The sequence below is a fragment of the Platalea leucorodia genome (assembly GCF_965183815.1).
Source record: "Platalea leucorodia genome assembly, chromosome: 10".
NCBI lineage: Eukaryota > Metazoa > Chordata > Aves > Pelecaniformes > Threskiornithidae > Platalea > Platalea leucorodia.
Window position 1 is genome coordinate 17,817,637 of NC_138832.1, and position 15,550 is coordinate 17,833,186.

Consider the following 15,550-nt stretch of genomic DNA (forward strand, 5'->3'; position numbering starts at 1 on the left):
TGTCCCTGCTGGGTAGAAATAAGTAAATCTCAGAAACTGCTTGGTTAGGCCAGGTCACAGCGGGATGAGGCAATGGCAGATCGATGGAGGAACAGTTTTTGACTGTGGAGAGAGATTTGCAGAAAGATTTGGGATAATGTAAGGCCTGCCTTGCACCTAGAACTCGACATTGGCATGTCCTACAGCTGAGGTCTTGCAGTATCTCTCTTAATGGGCTGGTTCAGTTTTGCCGCAGTGGTGCTTCATACTGGTTTTCTTCTCAAAGAAGAAATGCAAGCATTGACAGCCAAAATTAAGATGGTAGAGAGCAGATCCGGTGGCTCGTGCATCACACTGATGCTGTAAGTGCTTTTGGCTCTCTAATCAACCTCCCTAGTGAACATGTTTCTCCGTGCCTCAGTTTCCCTATCTGCACAGTGCAGGTAATAATACTGAGACTTATTTGAGATGTATGAATAAGGAGCTGTGACTTGTGAGCGCGTTGGGGAGGAACAGATTTCTAACGAGTGCCCTTACCTTGTTCAGCATACCTGTATGTTTTTTACTAATGTTGAATTTCTAAATAGATTTTAAAGATTAAGTGGTGGATGCATATGAATGTGTGATCAGCTCTTCAAACCTGGTAAGAGTCAAGTGAGACAAAAAGTTACTTCTAACTTGTTTGTGATATGCTAATAACAGTTTTGTATTGTAATGTACTCCTACGACCTATAAATCACTTACTAACCTTTTATCAACCGAGCCTCTACTTTGCGTAATCACATCTATGCATGAGAAATCCCCTAAAAGGTTAACACTAAAATATTGAAGACAGCACCGTGGTTTCAACAAAATACTGAAATATTCAGTATTTGAACAAAATATTGAAGAAGCAAAGTGCTTCAGCGGTGGATCACTAACGTGTAAAATGGTGCATGGTCATGAAGAACCAGTTAATAGCAAGGCTAAATCGCAGAGACAGCTTAGGTAGGTGAGCTGTAACTCAGGTGACGTTGGATGGGGCCGTGCAGTGGAGGTGGTGGGTGGTACGTGGCAGGGCGTAGGTCTGTCCGAGCATCTCGTCGCAGCTGGGCCCAGCAGTGTGACTGGTGTAGGGAATCTGTAGGGTACCTGGGGCTCCGTGACTCCCGGGGCATCACGTAGGGGGGTAGTAATGTCTCTGAGCGGGGGTCCCAGCTGGGGTTCGGTGAGATGGGGCGGTCAGGCTGGATCCTAAACAGGCTCTGAGCCCCCCCACACCCCCATTCCTGCCTAAACCCCAGCCGTGCTCTGCCCTGCTGCCGTCCGTATTGCCGTCATGATGGCACCCGGACGGGGCAGGGGGCAGCCCCGACCCCGTTCCCGCCGGCGCGGCGGGATGCTGGCGGGGTGCCCCCCATCCCGGGGATGCTGGCCGGAGGCCGGGGATGCGGCGGTGTGTGCCCCCCGGGGGATGCCGGGCTGCGTCTGCCCCCCGGGGCCGCCGGCCGTGTGCCCCCCGCCGGCCGCCGCGGCGGCCCCGTCCCCCTGCGGCGGCCACGCCCCCTCCCCCCGCAGCCAATGGGCGAGCGGGACGCGGCGGCGCGGCGCGCCCCCGCCCGCGTGCCCGCCCCGCCCCTATATAAGGCGGCCATTTCAGGCGCCCGCCCCGCCGCCCGCAGCGCCGCCTCCCGCCGCGCCTCGCCCGGCCGCGCCTCGCCTCCTCTCGCCTTCCCTCGCCTCGCCCGCCGCCGCCTCCCGCCATGACCGATGCGGCCGTGTCCTTCCTCAAGGATTTCCTCGCCGGCGGGGTGGCGGCCGCCATCTCCAAGACGGCCGTCGCCCCCATCGAGAGGGTCAAGCTGCTGCTGCAGGTGAGCGCCGGGGGCCGGGGCCGCCCCAAGGTCGCCGCAAGGAGATGGGGGGGGGGGGGGGAGCGGCGGCCCCGGGGGGTCGCGGCGCTGACGGCGGCGTCTCGGCCCCCGCAGGTGCAGCACGCCAGCAAGCAGATCGCCGCCGACAAGCAGTACAAGGGCATCATCGACTGCGTGGTGCGCATCCCCCGCGAGCAGGGCGTCCTCTCCTTCTGGCGCGGCAACCTGGCCAATGTGATCCGCTACTTCCCCACCCAGGCCCTCAACTTCGCCTTCAAGGATAAGTACAAGCAGATCTTCCTGGGCGGCGTGGACAAGCGAACCCAGTTCTGGCGGTACTTCGCCGGTAACCTGGCGTCTGGGGGTGCCGCCGGCGCTACCTCCCTCTGCTTCGTCTACCCCCTTGACTTTGCCCGAACCCGCCTGGCAGCGGACGTGGGTAAAGCCGGGGCTGACCGGGAGTTCAGCGGGCTCGGTGACTGCCTGGTCAAAATCTTCCGGTCGGATGGCCTCAGGGGCCTGTACCAGGGCTTCAATGTCTCTGTCCAGGGCATCATCATCTACAGAGCCGCCTACTTTGGCATCTACGACACCGCGAAGGGTAGGTTGACCAAAACAGCACTCAAAGGGAGATGCTGGGCCGCGGCAGGCCTGTAGTGCATTTCGGCAGATGCTGGTGGCTCACCGGCCGTTCTCATCAAAACCTCTCTCCCGCAGGCATGCTTCCAGACCCAAAGAACACCCACATCGTTGTCAGCTGGATGATCGCTCAGACCGTCACCGCTGTCGCCGGTTTGACCTCCTACCCTTTTGATACGGTTCGTCGTCGCATGATGATGCAGTCTGGCCGTAAAGGAAGTAAGTTTCTACCTCCTTGCGTGGGAAGTGTCGGGCATCCCTGAATCAACGGTGGTGGAGCTGAGGTGAAGGCAGAGTGGCTTGGCTTTCACCAAGCCTTGTAGATATCCTCACCTCTTGTAAGCAGCGGGGCGCGAGAAGGGCTGCAGAAGTGGATGTCAGGCGGGGGGCACAGACGGGTCACTCTCCGCAGCACGCCTGTAAGGTGGTATGCGCGGGTCAGGTATCTGTCAGCAGGTAGGAACAGCACAACTTGCCCAAGGATGTTGCAAACTAGTGTCTCTGGGCCAAGAAGAGATATCCCTGGTAGCAGGCACGGCCTGGCTGACTGTGCAATAGGTTTTGGGTCGGGAAGTGTTGGTGTGAAAGCAAACAGTAGCTGCCTTCTGCTCCAACCGGTCCTTCCAGTGTCTCCTAGGGGTAATGCTGCAGCAGAAGCAGCAGCGTATCTCCTGGGCGGTCTTGTCCTCTGATGCACTAATACTGGAGAAAGTTAGTCAAGAAATGGGATGCGCTTGAGATTATGAAGCTGGGAGATACGTTAGGCCATTTCGGACCTGGATGTTGGGGGTCACAGGCATCTGATTCCTAACGCTGTCTGTCTCCCGCAGCTGACATAATGTACACCGGCACTATTGACTGCTGGCGGAAGATTGCTCGGGATGAGGGCTCCAAGGCGTTTTTCAAAGGTGCATGGTCGAATGTACTCCGAGGAATGGGTGGTGCTTTTGTCTTAGTCCTGTATGATGAAATCAAGAAGTACACATAAGTTGTTTCCTGTTGTGAACTGGCATGTTGTTATATGTAGTCTATGACCGCTCATGGACTTGTTTGAAAACCGTCTAGTTACTCCACAGTGACGGCTGATGTTTATACAGGTTGGCATGGGGCAGGGGCGACTGCCTGCCCTGTCTTTATCAAGTCATTCCCCCTGATGGGACTTACCATGGTTTCTATTTCAGTCACTCCTGCTTAAAGAGTACAAAGAAATAAAAATCTGAAACCAGCTTTCCTCATCTCATGTTTGTTCTTGCAGCAGCTGGAGCATGAGGGGGGTGGGGGTCTCTGCAGTGATTGTAGAGAAGGAGGAAGATGAACCATCTCTATCCTGCACGCCTTGCTACCTGCCAACTACCTGGGGCCTCCAGCAGGTAAACACAGCGCAGACAGCCGAGGAAGCTGGCAGCCAAGGAAGCTGTGCAGCGTTTCCTCCCCAGTGGAGGCCAGTGGTGTGGGCTGGAACGGGGACTGGAGCGCTAAAGGACTCCTGGCTCTGGCCTGTCTGCTTCCCAGAGCTGGTGAAATCTGGTTTTGAACGTGCCAAGTGCCTAAACCTTCTGCACAGCAGAGCCCTGCCCACGGCGCTGAATGCCTGGGAGGCTGGAGAAATGTCTAAGGGGTATTTGCTGCTGTCTGGAGGAGCAGAGCTGGCATCACGTACTCTGGCTTAGAAACTGAGCTGCCTACTCAGGCATGTTAAAACCCAGCCAGAAAATGTAAGTGCAGGTAATTGCTGCTCTTCTGTAGAGCCCCTGGCTGGCCTTGCCCTCGCATGAGGGGGTGTGCTGTGGGGATGTGGTAGCCGAGCAGAGACAGCTCCTGCGCCGGGGCTGTGCTTGCCAGTCAGGGAGCTGCATCCCCTGGCTCATCCCTTACCCCTGGAAATTAAGCTTGTCCCAGCCCCAAATTCTGGGGCAAGGGGGAAATTCCTTTATGCTGCCAGGGCAATTTAGGGAAAACACTGCAAGACTGGGCAATGTGTGTGGCTTGGCCTTTACCCAGACATCTCCGTGGGTCTGTGAGCCGCCCCAGTGAAGCTGCCTGGTTTCTGCCTGGGGAGCTGGGGCGGTGAGTGGATGCTCTCCTGGTCCTCTGCCCTTCAGATCAGCGAGTCTTCCCTCACTGCCCCCACGCCGTTGGTCCTTTCTGGCTGCCCAGGCCTGCTCAAAGCAGTTGACCTCAATCACTGAAACCAATCTCAACCACTGTCCGAGGCAGATAAGCAAGCCCTTGCGTTGCAAAGGGTGGTAGTTGTTTTTATTGCTGAAATCTAAGTGGGGCAGCTGGGCATGAGAGCGCAGCACCGTCCGGCCGCAGACAGCGTTGGCATGCTTGGGTCCCTGCAAATGGGTGTGTGCATTCATGACGGGAGATGGTCTCGTGCCATGCTGCTGAGCCAAGAGCCTTTGCTGGTGCTTTTCAGCTGCCCCTGGGCTCCTGCGGTGTGACATCTCTCACTGCCTGCCATGGAAACGAAGTGGGCTGAAAGTTTCCCTGTGAGACACAGAGCGATGCCACAAGTGGTGGGCAGCATGCTGGGGGCAGCCCACGGCAGCCTGGCAGGGGGCTGTACCCTGGGGCAGCCTTACCAGGGAGCCCTGTCCTGCTGCACAAATGCAAGCTAACTAATTAAGGGCTCTCAGCTCTTACTGCCTCCTGCTGCTAAGCTCTCCTGGATTTCAAGGGCTGTTGTGAAATGCTGTTGGTTGCTGAGTGTGGGGCATCCTTTCCTCTCCTTTACCCTGCAGGGGATGCATGGCCGGGCCTTTACACAGGGAGGTAAGTGCATCATTTCTTCTTCTGCACGGTGGTGGGTGAGCGAGGCGCTGTGCCGGGCTGCAAAGGAGCTGAGCTGGGGACCCGTAAGTCCTTAGACCTACCGCATTTTGCACTGGGCTTGGGGTGCAGGTCTGGCGCCGAGTGAAATGGGTTGTAGCTACCCCCACTAGTTACTGCCTTTGGAACTTGGGAAACAAGCATGTGTTTCACAGCTTTTTTTAGCTTTGGTGGATGGGAGACACAGGGCAGAGCCCACAATGGATTTTCCCTGTGCTCCGCCACCAAGGAGCACAGGCCGGCAGCCCCCTCTGACCCAGGGACACCTGGGGATTTAACCTCTCCCTCCTGGCAGCTCCCCTGGGAGCAGCTTTATCTGGGGAAGCAGGTTGGGGGGTTCAGCTGCTGGTTTTGCCTGCCACAGGAGCACGTTACAGAGCGATTGAGTGCTTTGTTCTTGCGGGGAAACTGAGGCACGGGAAAGGGACTGGGGCAAGGCAGCGAGCTGAGTGCAGTCCCTCCAACACAAGTGTTTTGTCCACCAGGCTGTGCTGCCCCAAGCACGGCAGGGACAGGGGTGGATTTTCCTTTTAAACACGATTCTCTTGTGAGGAGTACCGAACATCTTGTACGTCATAATTTCCACCACGGGAGCCGTGCCCAGCCCGGCGTATCGGCCCCTTTGCTGGCGGGGAAGGGTGGGCGAGCGCCTGTAACGCTGCTTTCATCTCGGCCTCTTGCCCGGCGGCCGTAAATCCCAGGCTTAGGAGCTGTTGACGCAGCACGGCTGCACACGGGATCATATGAAACACTTGGCGGCGGCCGGGGCAGGTGGCGAGTGGTGCTGGATGTTTGGAATGGCTCGGTGTGTGCCAGCCCCGCCGGGCTGGGCTGGCCGTGGTGCTGGGGGGCTGCGGGATGGGGCTGCCCTTGCCTCCCGCCGGCTCCGTGGGGCTGGGACCTCGCCAGCTGGGCTGGAGGCTGCAGGGACCACCCTTCGGCTGGAGGTTTGGGTGCCAGGCAAGGCAAGGCAGGGGCAGCTGCCCTCTTTCTAGGGGGATTTGGGAGGTGCTAATGGCAGCAGAGATGGGAGCAGGGCTCTGGGGCTCGCTCCGGGTGGCAGGAGGGAGGTGTGATGGCTGAGCTTCCCTGCTCTCTCCTCTGCTGGAGATGGATGCGGGGCCAGGCAGTGAGCGGGGAGGACAGCAGTGTCCTGCAGCCACCATCTCACCCCACACCCAGGCTGAGCGGTGGAGACTGCAGGGCAGCATCGTGGCACGTTAAAACCCAGCCAGAGAATATAAGTGCAGGTAATTGCTGCTCTTCTGTAGAGCCCCAGGCTCGCTCTGGCTGCATGAGGCCACATTCCTACCTCGTGTTTCCACCTTCACATCTCTGCCTTCAAAGTGCCGCTGAAGCCTGTCCTCCTCCAAGCCGTGCCCAGTGCTTGGCGCAGCTCGGTGTAGGGTCTGAGCATGGCAAAGCCAAGCCCCAGGGCCAAGACACCTCAGCTGGAGGAGGAGCAGCAGAAACTGTTTATGTTGCATGGAGTTAACGTGTTCCTGAGGAAATAAGGGCTCATCTGAAAGCTCTCTCCAGTGCACACACTGCACCTCTTGCTGCAGGGGCTGGTGCCTTTACCTTGCCAGGCCTTGCAATGGCGAGCGTCCCGCCTCAAGGACCTGACTCACAAAAGGCCAGCACAGCGCCAGCTCTGCCCTCCTGCCATCCCCTTCAGCAGTCGCTGGGCCGCCCAGGCTGTGTCTCTGGGCTCTGGATGGAGCCAGGAGTCCCTCTGCTCCCGTATCCTTGTCACCATGGGCCAGGCATGGCCCCAGTGTCCTCCCTGTGCTGCCTGCACTGCTCCGGCAGTGGCTGGCACAGAGGGGCAGGGGAAAATGTGATGTTTTGGGTAGCGCAGGGTAAAATCAGACGTTCCCAGTGGGGTGGGTGTGTTGAAACCACCTGTGGGACTGATCCTGCTGCTGCCCAGCCACGCAAGGTGTCCCCGTCGGCTGCCCAAAGCACATGGGTTGGGCTGCGGGGCAGGAGCTAAAGCCAGCGTGCCTGCAGGGACACGGCCCCGTTTCTGCACGCCCTGGCACTGTACTGAGCTGCTGGGGAGGGGGGACAGTTTCGGGCACTCTGAGCCCTCAGGAGCTGCCAAGACCCACACCAAGACCCACAGCATCAGGGAGGTTCTGGGGGGCGTTGTCCCACCAGGGGTTTGCCGGTTGTTGCTGTCTGATCCTCCTGGAGTTGACAGGAGTTACAGCCCCGGCTGCAGGGATGGGGCAGCGTTTTTCTGACCACTTGTGCCTGGAAATCCACCCAAAAAACCCCAGCATTCTATGGCCAGCTAGGTTCATAAGATCTCCCCAGTGGAGAGCTACAAGGCTTCCTCCCCCAGCCCTCGGAGCCCAGCTTTGCAGCCTTTTAAACAAGCCCATAATTTTTATCTTTTTAAATGCCTGGATGTGGCAGTGCCCCGTGGACCTCTGGGGCTCTTGAGGATAACACCAGCAAAAGCTGAGTCTAGTTTGATTTAGGCTGATCAGTCCGTGCTGTTCCCAAGCTGATCGCATTGTCATACACCAAAAAAAAGCTAGCGTGCATTTATTAATATTCATTGCAATCGTCTAGGGAGTCAGAGCGAGCCATCTGTGTGCCAGTCTAGCGGGTGAAATAGCAGAAACACAGAGCACAGCCCAAGGAGAGCTGTTATAGCTGACCAGAAATATTTGCCTTCGGGTTTTGAGGCTGAGCTCTGCACGTGGCCCAGCCCCCTGGTCACTGCCGGGCACCACGGTGCCATCGCCCCGCGGGGATGCGTGTGGAACTGGGGAGCTGAGGGCGTCCCAGCTGGGGCTTGCCGCCGCCGCGTCCCGCAGGCAGACCCTCGCTGTGGGGCGGTGGGCGCAGTGCCCCGCAGCACATCCCAGGGCGTGAGGCACCAGCTGTGGGCGCAAAGCAAGGGAACCGTCGGCGCTTGCTCCCTTGAAGGCAGCTTTCTGCCCTGTGGGAACATCTTCCTTGTGCCATGTGCAGGGTTACGGGGCCAGGACAGTGAAGCCGGGCAGCTCCGCAGGGCTCCCCAAAACACCCTGCAACCCTGCCCTGGGAGACAGCCCTTACCAGGCTCCCAGGGCCTGGCTCCCTCTGAGCTATTAACCTGCCTGGAGCCCAGGCAGATAAATGCCAGTAAAGCTGTATACCAGCTTCTGAACAAGCCCTGGTGTTATCCAGCACCCCGGCGCCGCTGCGATGGCACCAGCTGTGTGCGGGGAGGACCCCGCATTGCTCCCCAGGTACAGCTGCAATTAATGCCGACGAGGCTGCATGCACTGTTACTGCTTCTCTTCAGGGTTTACAAACTGCGTGTTGTTTTTTTTTTTTTACAGGTTACGAGGAACAAGGCAGCATTGCTACACGCGGAGCTATTCTAACATGGTAATTCAGACTAGATTCTTGCGAAGGCGCTTGGAAACTGGACTGGACTAAGCCATGAAACACACTAAGGTAAGTCTGGCCATGTGTGGCATTATTTTTGGAATAGATGCCCTCCTCCACTTTTATTTCACATGCTGCTTTGCTTTGCCTTACCTCTGCACGCGGACAAGTTCTTATGTACAATATAGTGCTCAGTTAAATAAACAAATCTATCATCTACCTATATTTAGATTTATATAAACTAATGATGTTAGCTTTTACGGTAAGAGAAAATCTGACTTTTCTTTGGTCTGAACACTGCTGTAGATTACCCAGTTGCTACCGTGGTGTGGGAAACCCTGCAGAACGGCTAGTTTTATCTATTATAATAGGACATTTAATCAAGCATTTGAACTAGGTGCCCCTGCTTCCTGTTGCTATAGTCAGCTAACATCTTTTTAATTCATTTAGATCTAGAAATTAAAAACCCAACTTGATTTAAATTGTTGTGAACTAGATCTAGTTAGGGTAAGAAATACACGCTTAATAATGTATTGGATCAGATTCTCCGTGTTGGAGTTGTTTCAGCCCTTGACTGCATAACTAGAGCCTATTAAAAGTGTCTCAGGGACTGCTAGCGTGACAAACTACATGCTCCTCTTTCTGACTGGGTCCGTGAGCAAGTCCTGAGCCGAACTAGGCAGATCTCCGATGGCAAGAATAAAAACCACTGACCGAACGCGGGCTGCTCTTCTAAAATCCAGAAAGGAGGAGTGCTTGTACTGTGAACACTGCCTCAAGGCTGGAGGTACGCAGCTGAGGAATCTGATGGCAGCGGGTAGCTGCTACTTTGGACAACTTGCACTGAGCTGTGCCCTCCCCAAATTTTCTTTGTGCCTCACCAAACTGCGAAGATGGTCCTAGGCCCACCTGGAAGCCCCTTCACAGCCCCCCGTCAGCTGAAGCCCTGCGTTTCGTCGCTCCCGCCCTTAACCCTAACTGTAAATCATGCTATCCCTGAGCTGGCTTTTGTTCGGGGTGGCACTTGAAGCAGGAGCGTACTTCATCCTTTATGATAACTGGGGACTAAGAAGTCTGCATCCCAGCAGACCTCACACGGTTCAAAACCTATTTTCAAATTTCAAAGTAATTTCCTAGTTTTTGTAGAGACCAGCCGGCGGTTACGCAGGGCTTGGGTGGCTCCCAGAGGAACCCTGAGGCCCTCGCCTGGCTGGACGGTGCTACCACACCTGGAAAAGGGGTTGGTGTAACACAGCCGTACCCACTCATCCCTCCTGCCCTTCCCAAGCGTTCCACACCACCTTATAATTCCTTAACTGAAGAGCCTCTGGACATAGGCTTCTGGAAACAGGCTTAGCAGATGATCAGCAAGGAGCAAGACCAGCGCTGCTCGAGTTAACCCGCACACGCGCTCACCCAGCCTGGCATTAAATTGGCACGCGACCGATGCATCCCAGCCTGCCCACTCTGGAGCAGAGTTCGCTCCATCCCTTACACCTCATGTTCCCAAAGAAAGGAAGGATGCATCCTTAGGCTAAGCAGACCTGAGTTTTCCCAGTCAGGGTTATAAAGCCAGATGGAAAAATCTTTATTGATTACAAGAAGTTTTCCATAATAATTGTGGGAGATGAAGCACCCTGTTCATTGCTCGCATTATTTTACGATACGTGGTAGAGTAAGAACACGCTGGGAAAAGTATCGTAGTTCAACTCCGTAACATGGTATTTAATCCCAAGTAGAGCAACAAAGACGTGGGCTATAGAGCACTGTTAGTACATCACGCGAGAGACACAAAATGTTATTTCCCAGACAAGGTACTTTACACACCAATTCTTGATGTTGTCTTTATCCAAGTCCTGAGTGGTCAGTGCATTCAAAACAATTTTTCCTTCTTCACATTTTACAACCCCAAATACCGATACTGTTTTGCAGAATGGGTTAGTTCAGACGCGCAGTTTAAATTTAATTATTCTACTTTAAATGATCACCAACCCTATCAGTAGCTTCCAACTCTATATTTGTAGTCATCGGTGGTATAATACGCAAGCAGTTTTTGTCTTCAGTAGTTTAAAACAGGGTTGGATTTCACGTTCTCGTATGGAGCAGTATCTGTCGGGACAGTGTAACTCTGTACAACCGTGGCTTTCCGATGTTCAACAGGAGCTGAGACTCAGCGCTGCAGCCGAGCCTGTGCCGGCTGCCGCTGACAGCCTGCCCGCTGGTCAGGGTGAGCAGCAGCACGATCCCCAAGCCTCGCATCCGAGTCGTTCCAGACTGTCGGAATGGCACGTTTGCCAGGCTGCTGCACGTTTTAGACACATTTAAAATAACAAAATGAACAACAGGCAGAGAGCTTACTTTTGCAATGATTTCTTTGTTGTACAGTTGACCTATATTGTTCTAATACATTTATGGAAATCTTACACATTTGAAAACTACCGAAATAAAAAGACAGGTATCTAAAGGTGCACTGAACTCAGGAAGGCACCTGGCGAAGACTTCCCCAAAAGCAAATATTCTGGCTGGAACAGCTTGCTTATAACACTAGGTCTGTAGAGAACTGCAGTTTCAGCAAAGTCTCCAGTGCTGGTGGAGTTTTAAGTTGGTACCAGAGTATCACTTATGACAGAGTCGTACTCGTCCTCCAAGATGGGTGCAGCACGTTGCCCTTGAACGTTGTCTGGTACTTCTGCTTTGTTGACAGATCTGCAACAGATCCTGGTAGCTTTCTCCTGTCTCCGAATACCCAGCAGATGTGCAGCATTTCATTTGAACTGGTTATCAATCAGGGTTCCCTTCATCTTGGCTTTCTTGGCTTCCAACTCAGCCTGATTAAGAAAATTAAGACAGAATGAAACAATGTCTGGACACGTTTCCCTTCAGTGCTCCAGTGAGTTTTGGTCTTCTTGTCTGAACACTGCGAGCTTTTCACACCAGGAGCAAGAGTAGCTCAAGTTCTTTGCTGACTCCCTCCTCCCCTGAGGTACAAAACGAGGACCGCCTTTAAAATTATAAAAAGCCCAAGACTAACTGCACAGGAGACAATTTCATACTTTCTCTCCTCAGGTGGAAGCTGCACATTGCCCCTCCTCCTATCTGCTACTCTCCTGTCACAGCAGGTAAGATCAGCTGTGATGTTCTGGCCATTAATTCTTCAAGTGAACCCTTGTGGTAGCAGCTGAGCTGGCAGGTCCTCCACAAGGGCCTTAGCTTGCCCTGATGCCTCATGGCAAAGATGTCCTCTGCCAAGCAGGCTTGAGAGCACAGCATTAGGGATGCTCTGGCTGGCAAAGCCATGGCCCGGTTTCCCCTTCCCTTGTTCCTTGTCCAACAGCTCACAGAAAGTCTCCCTGCAAAAGCTCTGCTGGCTGCTCTTCAGTTAGCTCTATAGGTAATTGCATAAGATTTGAAGTTCAGGAGGACTAGAAGAACATCTCTACAAAACCTGTAAAGGAAAAGTCATCCTCACAAAGCTACAAGTTACCTGTGACTGTACCAAGACCTCTCTATACTTGTAGTCTGATCTGCGAGATAGCTTTTGTGTACAAAGCCAACGGATCTCAGGGATTTGCATTCAACACCGAAGAAAACACTCACCAACTCCTGCAGCCTTCTTTTGCTCATGCCTTTGCGTTCCAGCTGTTTCTCAATCACTTTTGCATTCTGTGCATAGGAGTCTGCGATCTCCCTCTGAAACACATAGAACGTCACTTTGCAACAGCAACCCCCAAAGTAACAACACCTCATCCAAACGGGGAGACAATCGCTGGCTCTGATCAGCATCGGAGACAGCTGCTCAGTTCAGATGTGACTGCCACTAAGGGCAGACGAAACTCACTGCTTCAATCTCCTCCTCCTCTTCATCAATCGTGGAGACGGTGACAGAACTGAACTTGCCCATGTCTTTGGTCCGTTTGGTCATCATCACCTGGGTGAGAAGCAGAGTATTTTGTTAAACCTTGGCAACAGCTGTGCCACTAGGGATCACTTCCCCCTCCAAAGCTTTTAAGGCTTTTCATGCAAGTCATTAAGATTACCTGAACTCTGTGGGTGGCAAAGGAGAATTATCCCCAGTGATTTCTGGGCTTAGAGCTGTCATGACCAGAAGCAAACTCGCTGACACATAATAGGTGAGCCAGATTTTTGAGAATCACTGTGCAGACTACCAATCTGACCTACTTACAAGTGGAAGCTTTCTGATAACTGAGCCTAAACATCAGGCACAGTCTAGACTTCCAAGTTTATTTTGCTTTCCTTTAGTGCTAGGACTCCAAGCTGCAGTGACCTCTGTAAAGGAACACTTAAGGCAGGCAGGGAGAAGACACCAACCTGAGTTACTGTTTAGAGATCCTTTTCTTTCTTTTTTCTCCCCTCTGCCCCCATCATGAAGTGATTTTACTACCATACCTTTTTGAAAAGCAGAAATAGCCTTTTTACTTCTCTAAAGCCGATTACCTTTTTGGGAGGTTCTTGTTTCTGCGTATAGATGTTTGTTTTCCCAAAACCCTGGCCAAATTTCACCACGGCACCGTCGACAATGAACGTCACGGGGGCGTTTTTCTGCTGGTGTTGATAGAAGAGCAGCAGTCCGCACCTGGAAGCGGAAACACGACGTAGCTGTGAGGACACCCGGAGCCTGGATTCCTACGGTTACCTCACAAAACGATTCCAAAAGTCGCTGAAGGGCCGCCGCGGTCACCCACTTGCCACACTTCTTCCTGAACTGCCGCTCTATGCCTTCTGGTCTGGGGGAGAGAGGGAGAGCTTGAGGGGAGCGCGCAGGCAGCGGGCACCGCTGCGGGGCTGACGGGCCCCCGCCGGGTGAGGAGGCGAGGCCCGGCCCGGGCAGCCCGCTCCCGGCGGGACGGGGTGGGCAGAGGCCGGGGCCCGGCCGCGTCCCACCTGCGGAGGAAAACGCTCTCCTCCTCCTCGGCGTTGCAGAACTTGTGGGCGTGCTTGGCGGCGTCCATCACCCGGGCTCGGTCCCGCGGCCGCATCGGGAGTTTCTCCAGCTGGCAGTCTGCGGGGCAGCGGCGGGGAGAGGCTGGCGGCGGGGCCGGGCCGGGCACCCGCCTCCCGCCGCCGCCCGGGCCCTCCGCGCCGCCGGGCCCGCGGCCCGCCCGCCCGCCGCCGCCCCGGCCCGCGGCTCACCCAGCACCAGCACCATCTGCCCGCACAGGCAGTAGTAGACGTGAAGCGGCTTCTCCCCATCGTCGTACTCCTCGCGGTCACGGGTGTCGGAGCAGACGACGGAGCGGGACACCACCTTCGGCATGGCGGCGGCGGGGCGCGGCCTCCTCCCCGCCGGCCCGGCCCCTCAGCAGCGCGGCCCCGCCCGCCGAGCGTGCTCCAGCGGCGGCCTCCATTTCCCCTCTCTCCGCTGTTTTTCTGGCCCGTTCTCCAGAGGCGATCGTTTCCCCTGAAGCGGGGAGCGGGGGCTGTTGGTGGGCACGGAGGGGCCACAGGCACCCCGCTCCCGAGCCCGGGCTAGCGCAGCGCGTGAAACGCAAATGACGACGGCCACGTTTAGGCCTTACGTCATTTCTCTTAACGAACAAGCTAGGCTGGACTGGGCACGGAGCTGCTCCCGAGCGTGGGGAACCGGGAACCGGTCACGCCGTTCCCCTTCCCAGGCGTTTCCCTTCAGCTCCCTCCAACTCTGGCCGCGCCTCCATCCCTCGCTAGCGAACGCGGGTTCATTTCTTGCGTCCCTAAAGGCAAAGCACTGAACAAAGTCTCTTCCTGACACGCGCCAAGAGCTCACCCGTTTCTTACCGCGTAGGCTGGGTAAGAGCAGGAAAAGTCAAGAACAGGAGATTTTCAGTGCGGCCGTGAAAGCAATATTTTTATTATTTTCTTTCAGCTTCTGCGGGTCTTCCTCCCGTGTCTTTTTCCGAAGCCACCTCCCCACGTGGCTGTATGACATGAAGCTGCACGTGAGGACAAGCTGGAAACACAGGGCCTGTCCAGGCTGCTCTAGACAACAGCAGAGAGAAATTCTTTACTCCCAAAGGCAAATTAAAAAAAGGTAGAAAAAATAAAGATAGAAAAGAGGTTATTTTCCCTTGGAAAAAGCTCTCTGTGGAAGCAGAAAATGAAGGGTAGCAGGTTGTGCTGGTTCTGGCTGGGGTAGAGCTGATTTTCTCCACAGTAGCTGGTATGGGGCTGTGTTTTGGATTTGGGCTGGAAGCGGTGCTGATAACACAGGGATGGTTTCCTTACTGCTGAGCAGTGCTCACACAGAGTCAAGGCCTTTTCGGGGGGCAGAGGACAGCCGGGACAGCTGACCCCGGGGATATCCCACACCATATGACATCATGCTCAGCAATATAAAGCTGGGGACATTCAGAGTGATGACGTTTGTCTCCCCAAGTAACCGTTACGCGTGAGGGAGCCCTGCTTTCCTGGGGATGGCTGAACGCCTGCCTGCCCATGGGAAGGAGTGAACAAATTCCTTGCTCTGCTTGTGCGCGGCTGTCGCTTCGCCTACTGAACCGTCTTATCTCAACCCACGAGTTTCTCGCTTTTACCCCTCCGGTTCTCCCCCCGTCCCACCGGGGGCAGTGAGCGAGCGGATGGGTTAAACCACGACACGGGCGAAGGGACAAGAAGCCTCCTGCCGCTACCGCCCGGCTCCCGGGCCGCAGCTCCCCGTCCCCGTCCCCGCCGCCATTTCCGCGCCCGGGGGCGTGGCCACCCCCGCCCCGCCCTCCCCATGACGTCACACGCCACCCCCGCCGGCCGCAGCCGTTGGTACGGCCCCCTGCCGCAGGCGCCGCCCCTCGCCCCCGCGCCGCGGTGGTAGAGGCTGGGCCGAGGGCTCAGCGGCATCCGGCTCCGCCCCCCCCCCCCCC

The 15,550-nt window shown here is 55.5% G+C and overlaps 2 protein-coding genes across 2 annotated transcripts; one reads left to right on the forward strand and one right to left on the reverse strand.

Annotated features, from left to right (window-relative positions):
* Positions 1–1,640: 1,640 nt before the first annotated feature.
* SLC25A5 (solute carrier family 25 member 5) lies at positions 1,641–3,671 on the forward strand. The gene is made up of 4 exons (XM_082323445.1): positions 1,641–1,832; positions 1,947–2,433; positions 2,550–2,690; positions 3,302–3,671. Exons 1-4 carry the CDS (start codon positions 1,722–1,724, stop codon positions 3,457–3,459), a joined length of 897 nt encoding a protein of 298 aa, XP_082179571.1. The 5' UTR covers positions 1,641–1,721; the 3' UTR covers positions 3,460–3,671.
* Positions 3,672–10,323: 6,652 nt separating this feature from the next.
* Positions 10,324–14,104, reverse strand: STEEP1 (STING1 ER exit protein 1). Its single transcript, XM_082323447.1, has 7 exons — positions 13,848–14,104; positions 13,599–13,716; positions 13,400–13,441; positions 13,152–13,290; positions 12,535–12,624; positions 12,294–12,386; positions 10,324–11,524 (listed from the first exon to the last, which is right to left on the reverse strand). Exons 1-7 carry the CDS (start codon positions 13,969–13,971, stop codon positions 11,462–11,464), a joined length of 669 nt encoding a protein of 222 aa, XP_082179573.1. The 5' UTR covers positions 13,972–14,104; the 3' UTR covers positions 10,324–11,461.
* Between the last annotated feature and the right edge of the window lie 1,446 nt (positions 14,105–15,550).

What these genes read in the sequence shown, in the direction of transcription:
- SLC25A5 (XM_082323445.1), top strand. Translation starts at nt 1,722, where the DNA reads ATGACCGATGCGGCCGTGTCCTTCCTCAAGGATTTCCTCGCCGGCGGG. An exon ending in GGGTCAAGCTGCTGCTGCAG is followed by an intron (nt 1,833 to 1,946) that starts GTGAGCGCCGGG and finishes CGGCCCCCGCAG; the next exon opens with GTGCAGCACGCCAGCAAGCA. An exon ending in GCAGTCTGGCCGTAAAGGAA is followed by an intron (nt 2,691 to 3,301) that starts GTAAGTTTCTAC and finishes TGTCTCCCGCAG; the next exon opens with CTGACATAATGTACACCGGC.
- STEEP1 (XM_082323447.1), bottom strand. Translation starts at nt 13,971, where the DNA reads ATGCCGAAGGTGGTGTCCCGCTCCGTCGTCTGCTCCGACACCCGTGAC. An exon ending in GAGAGCGTTTTCCTCCGCAG is followed by an intron (nt 13,442 to 13,598) that starts GTGGGACGCGGC and finishes TCTCTCCCCCAG; the next exon opens with ACCAGAAGGCATAGAGCGGC. An exon ending in AAAGAAGGCTGCAGGAGTTG is followed by an intron (nt 11,525 to 12,293) that starts GTGAGTGTTTTC and finishes TTTCTTAATCAG; the next exon opens with GCTGAGTTGGAAGCCAAGAA.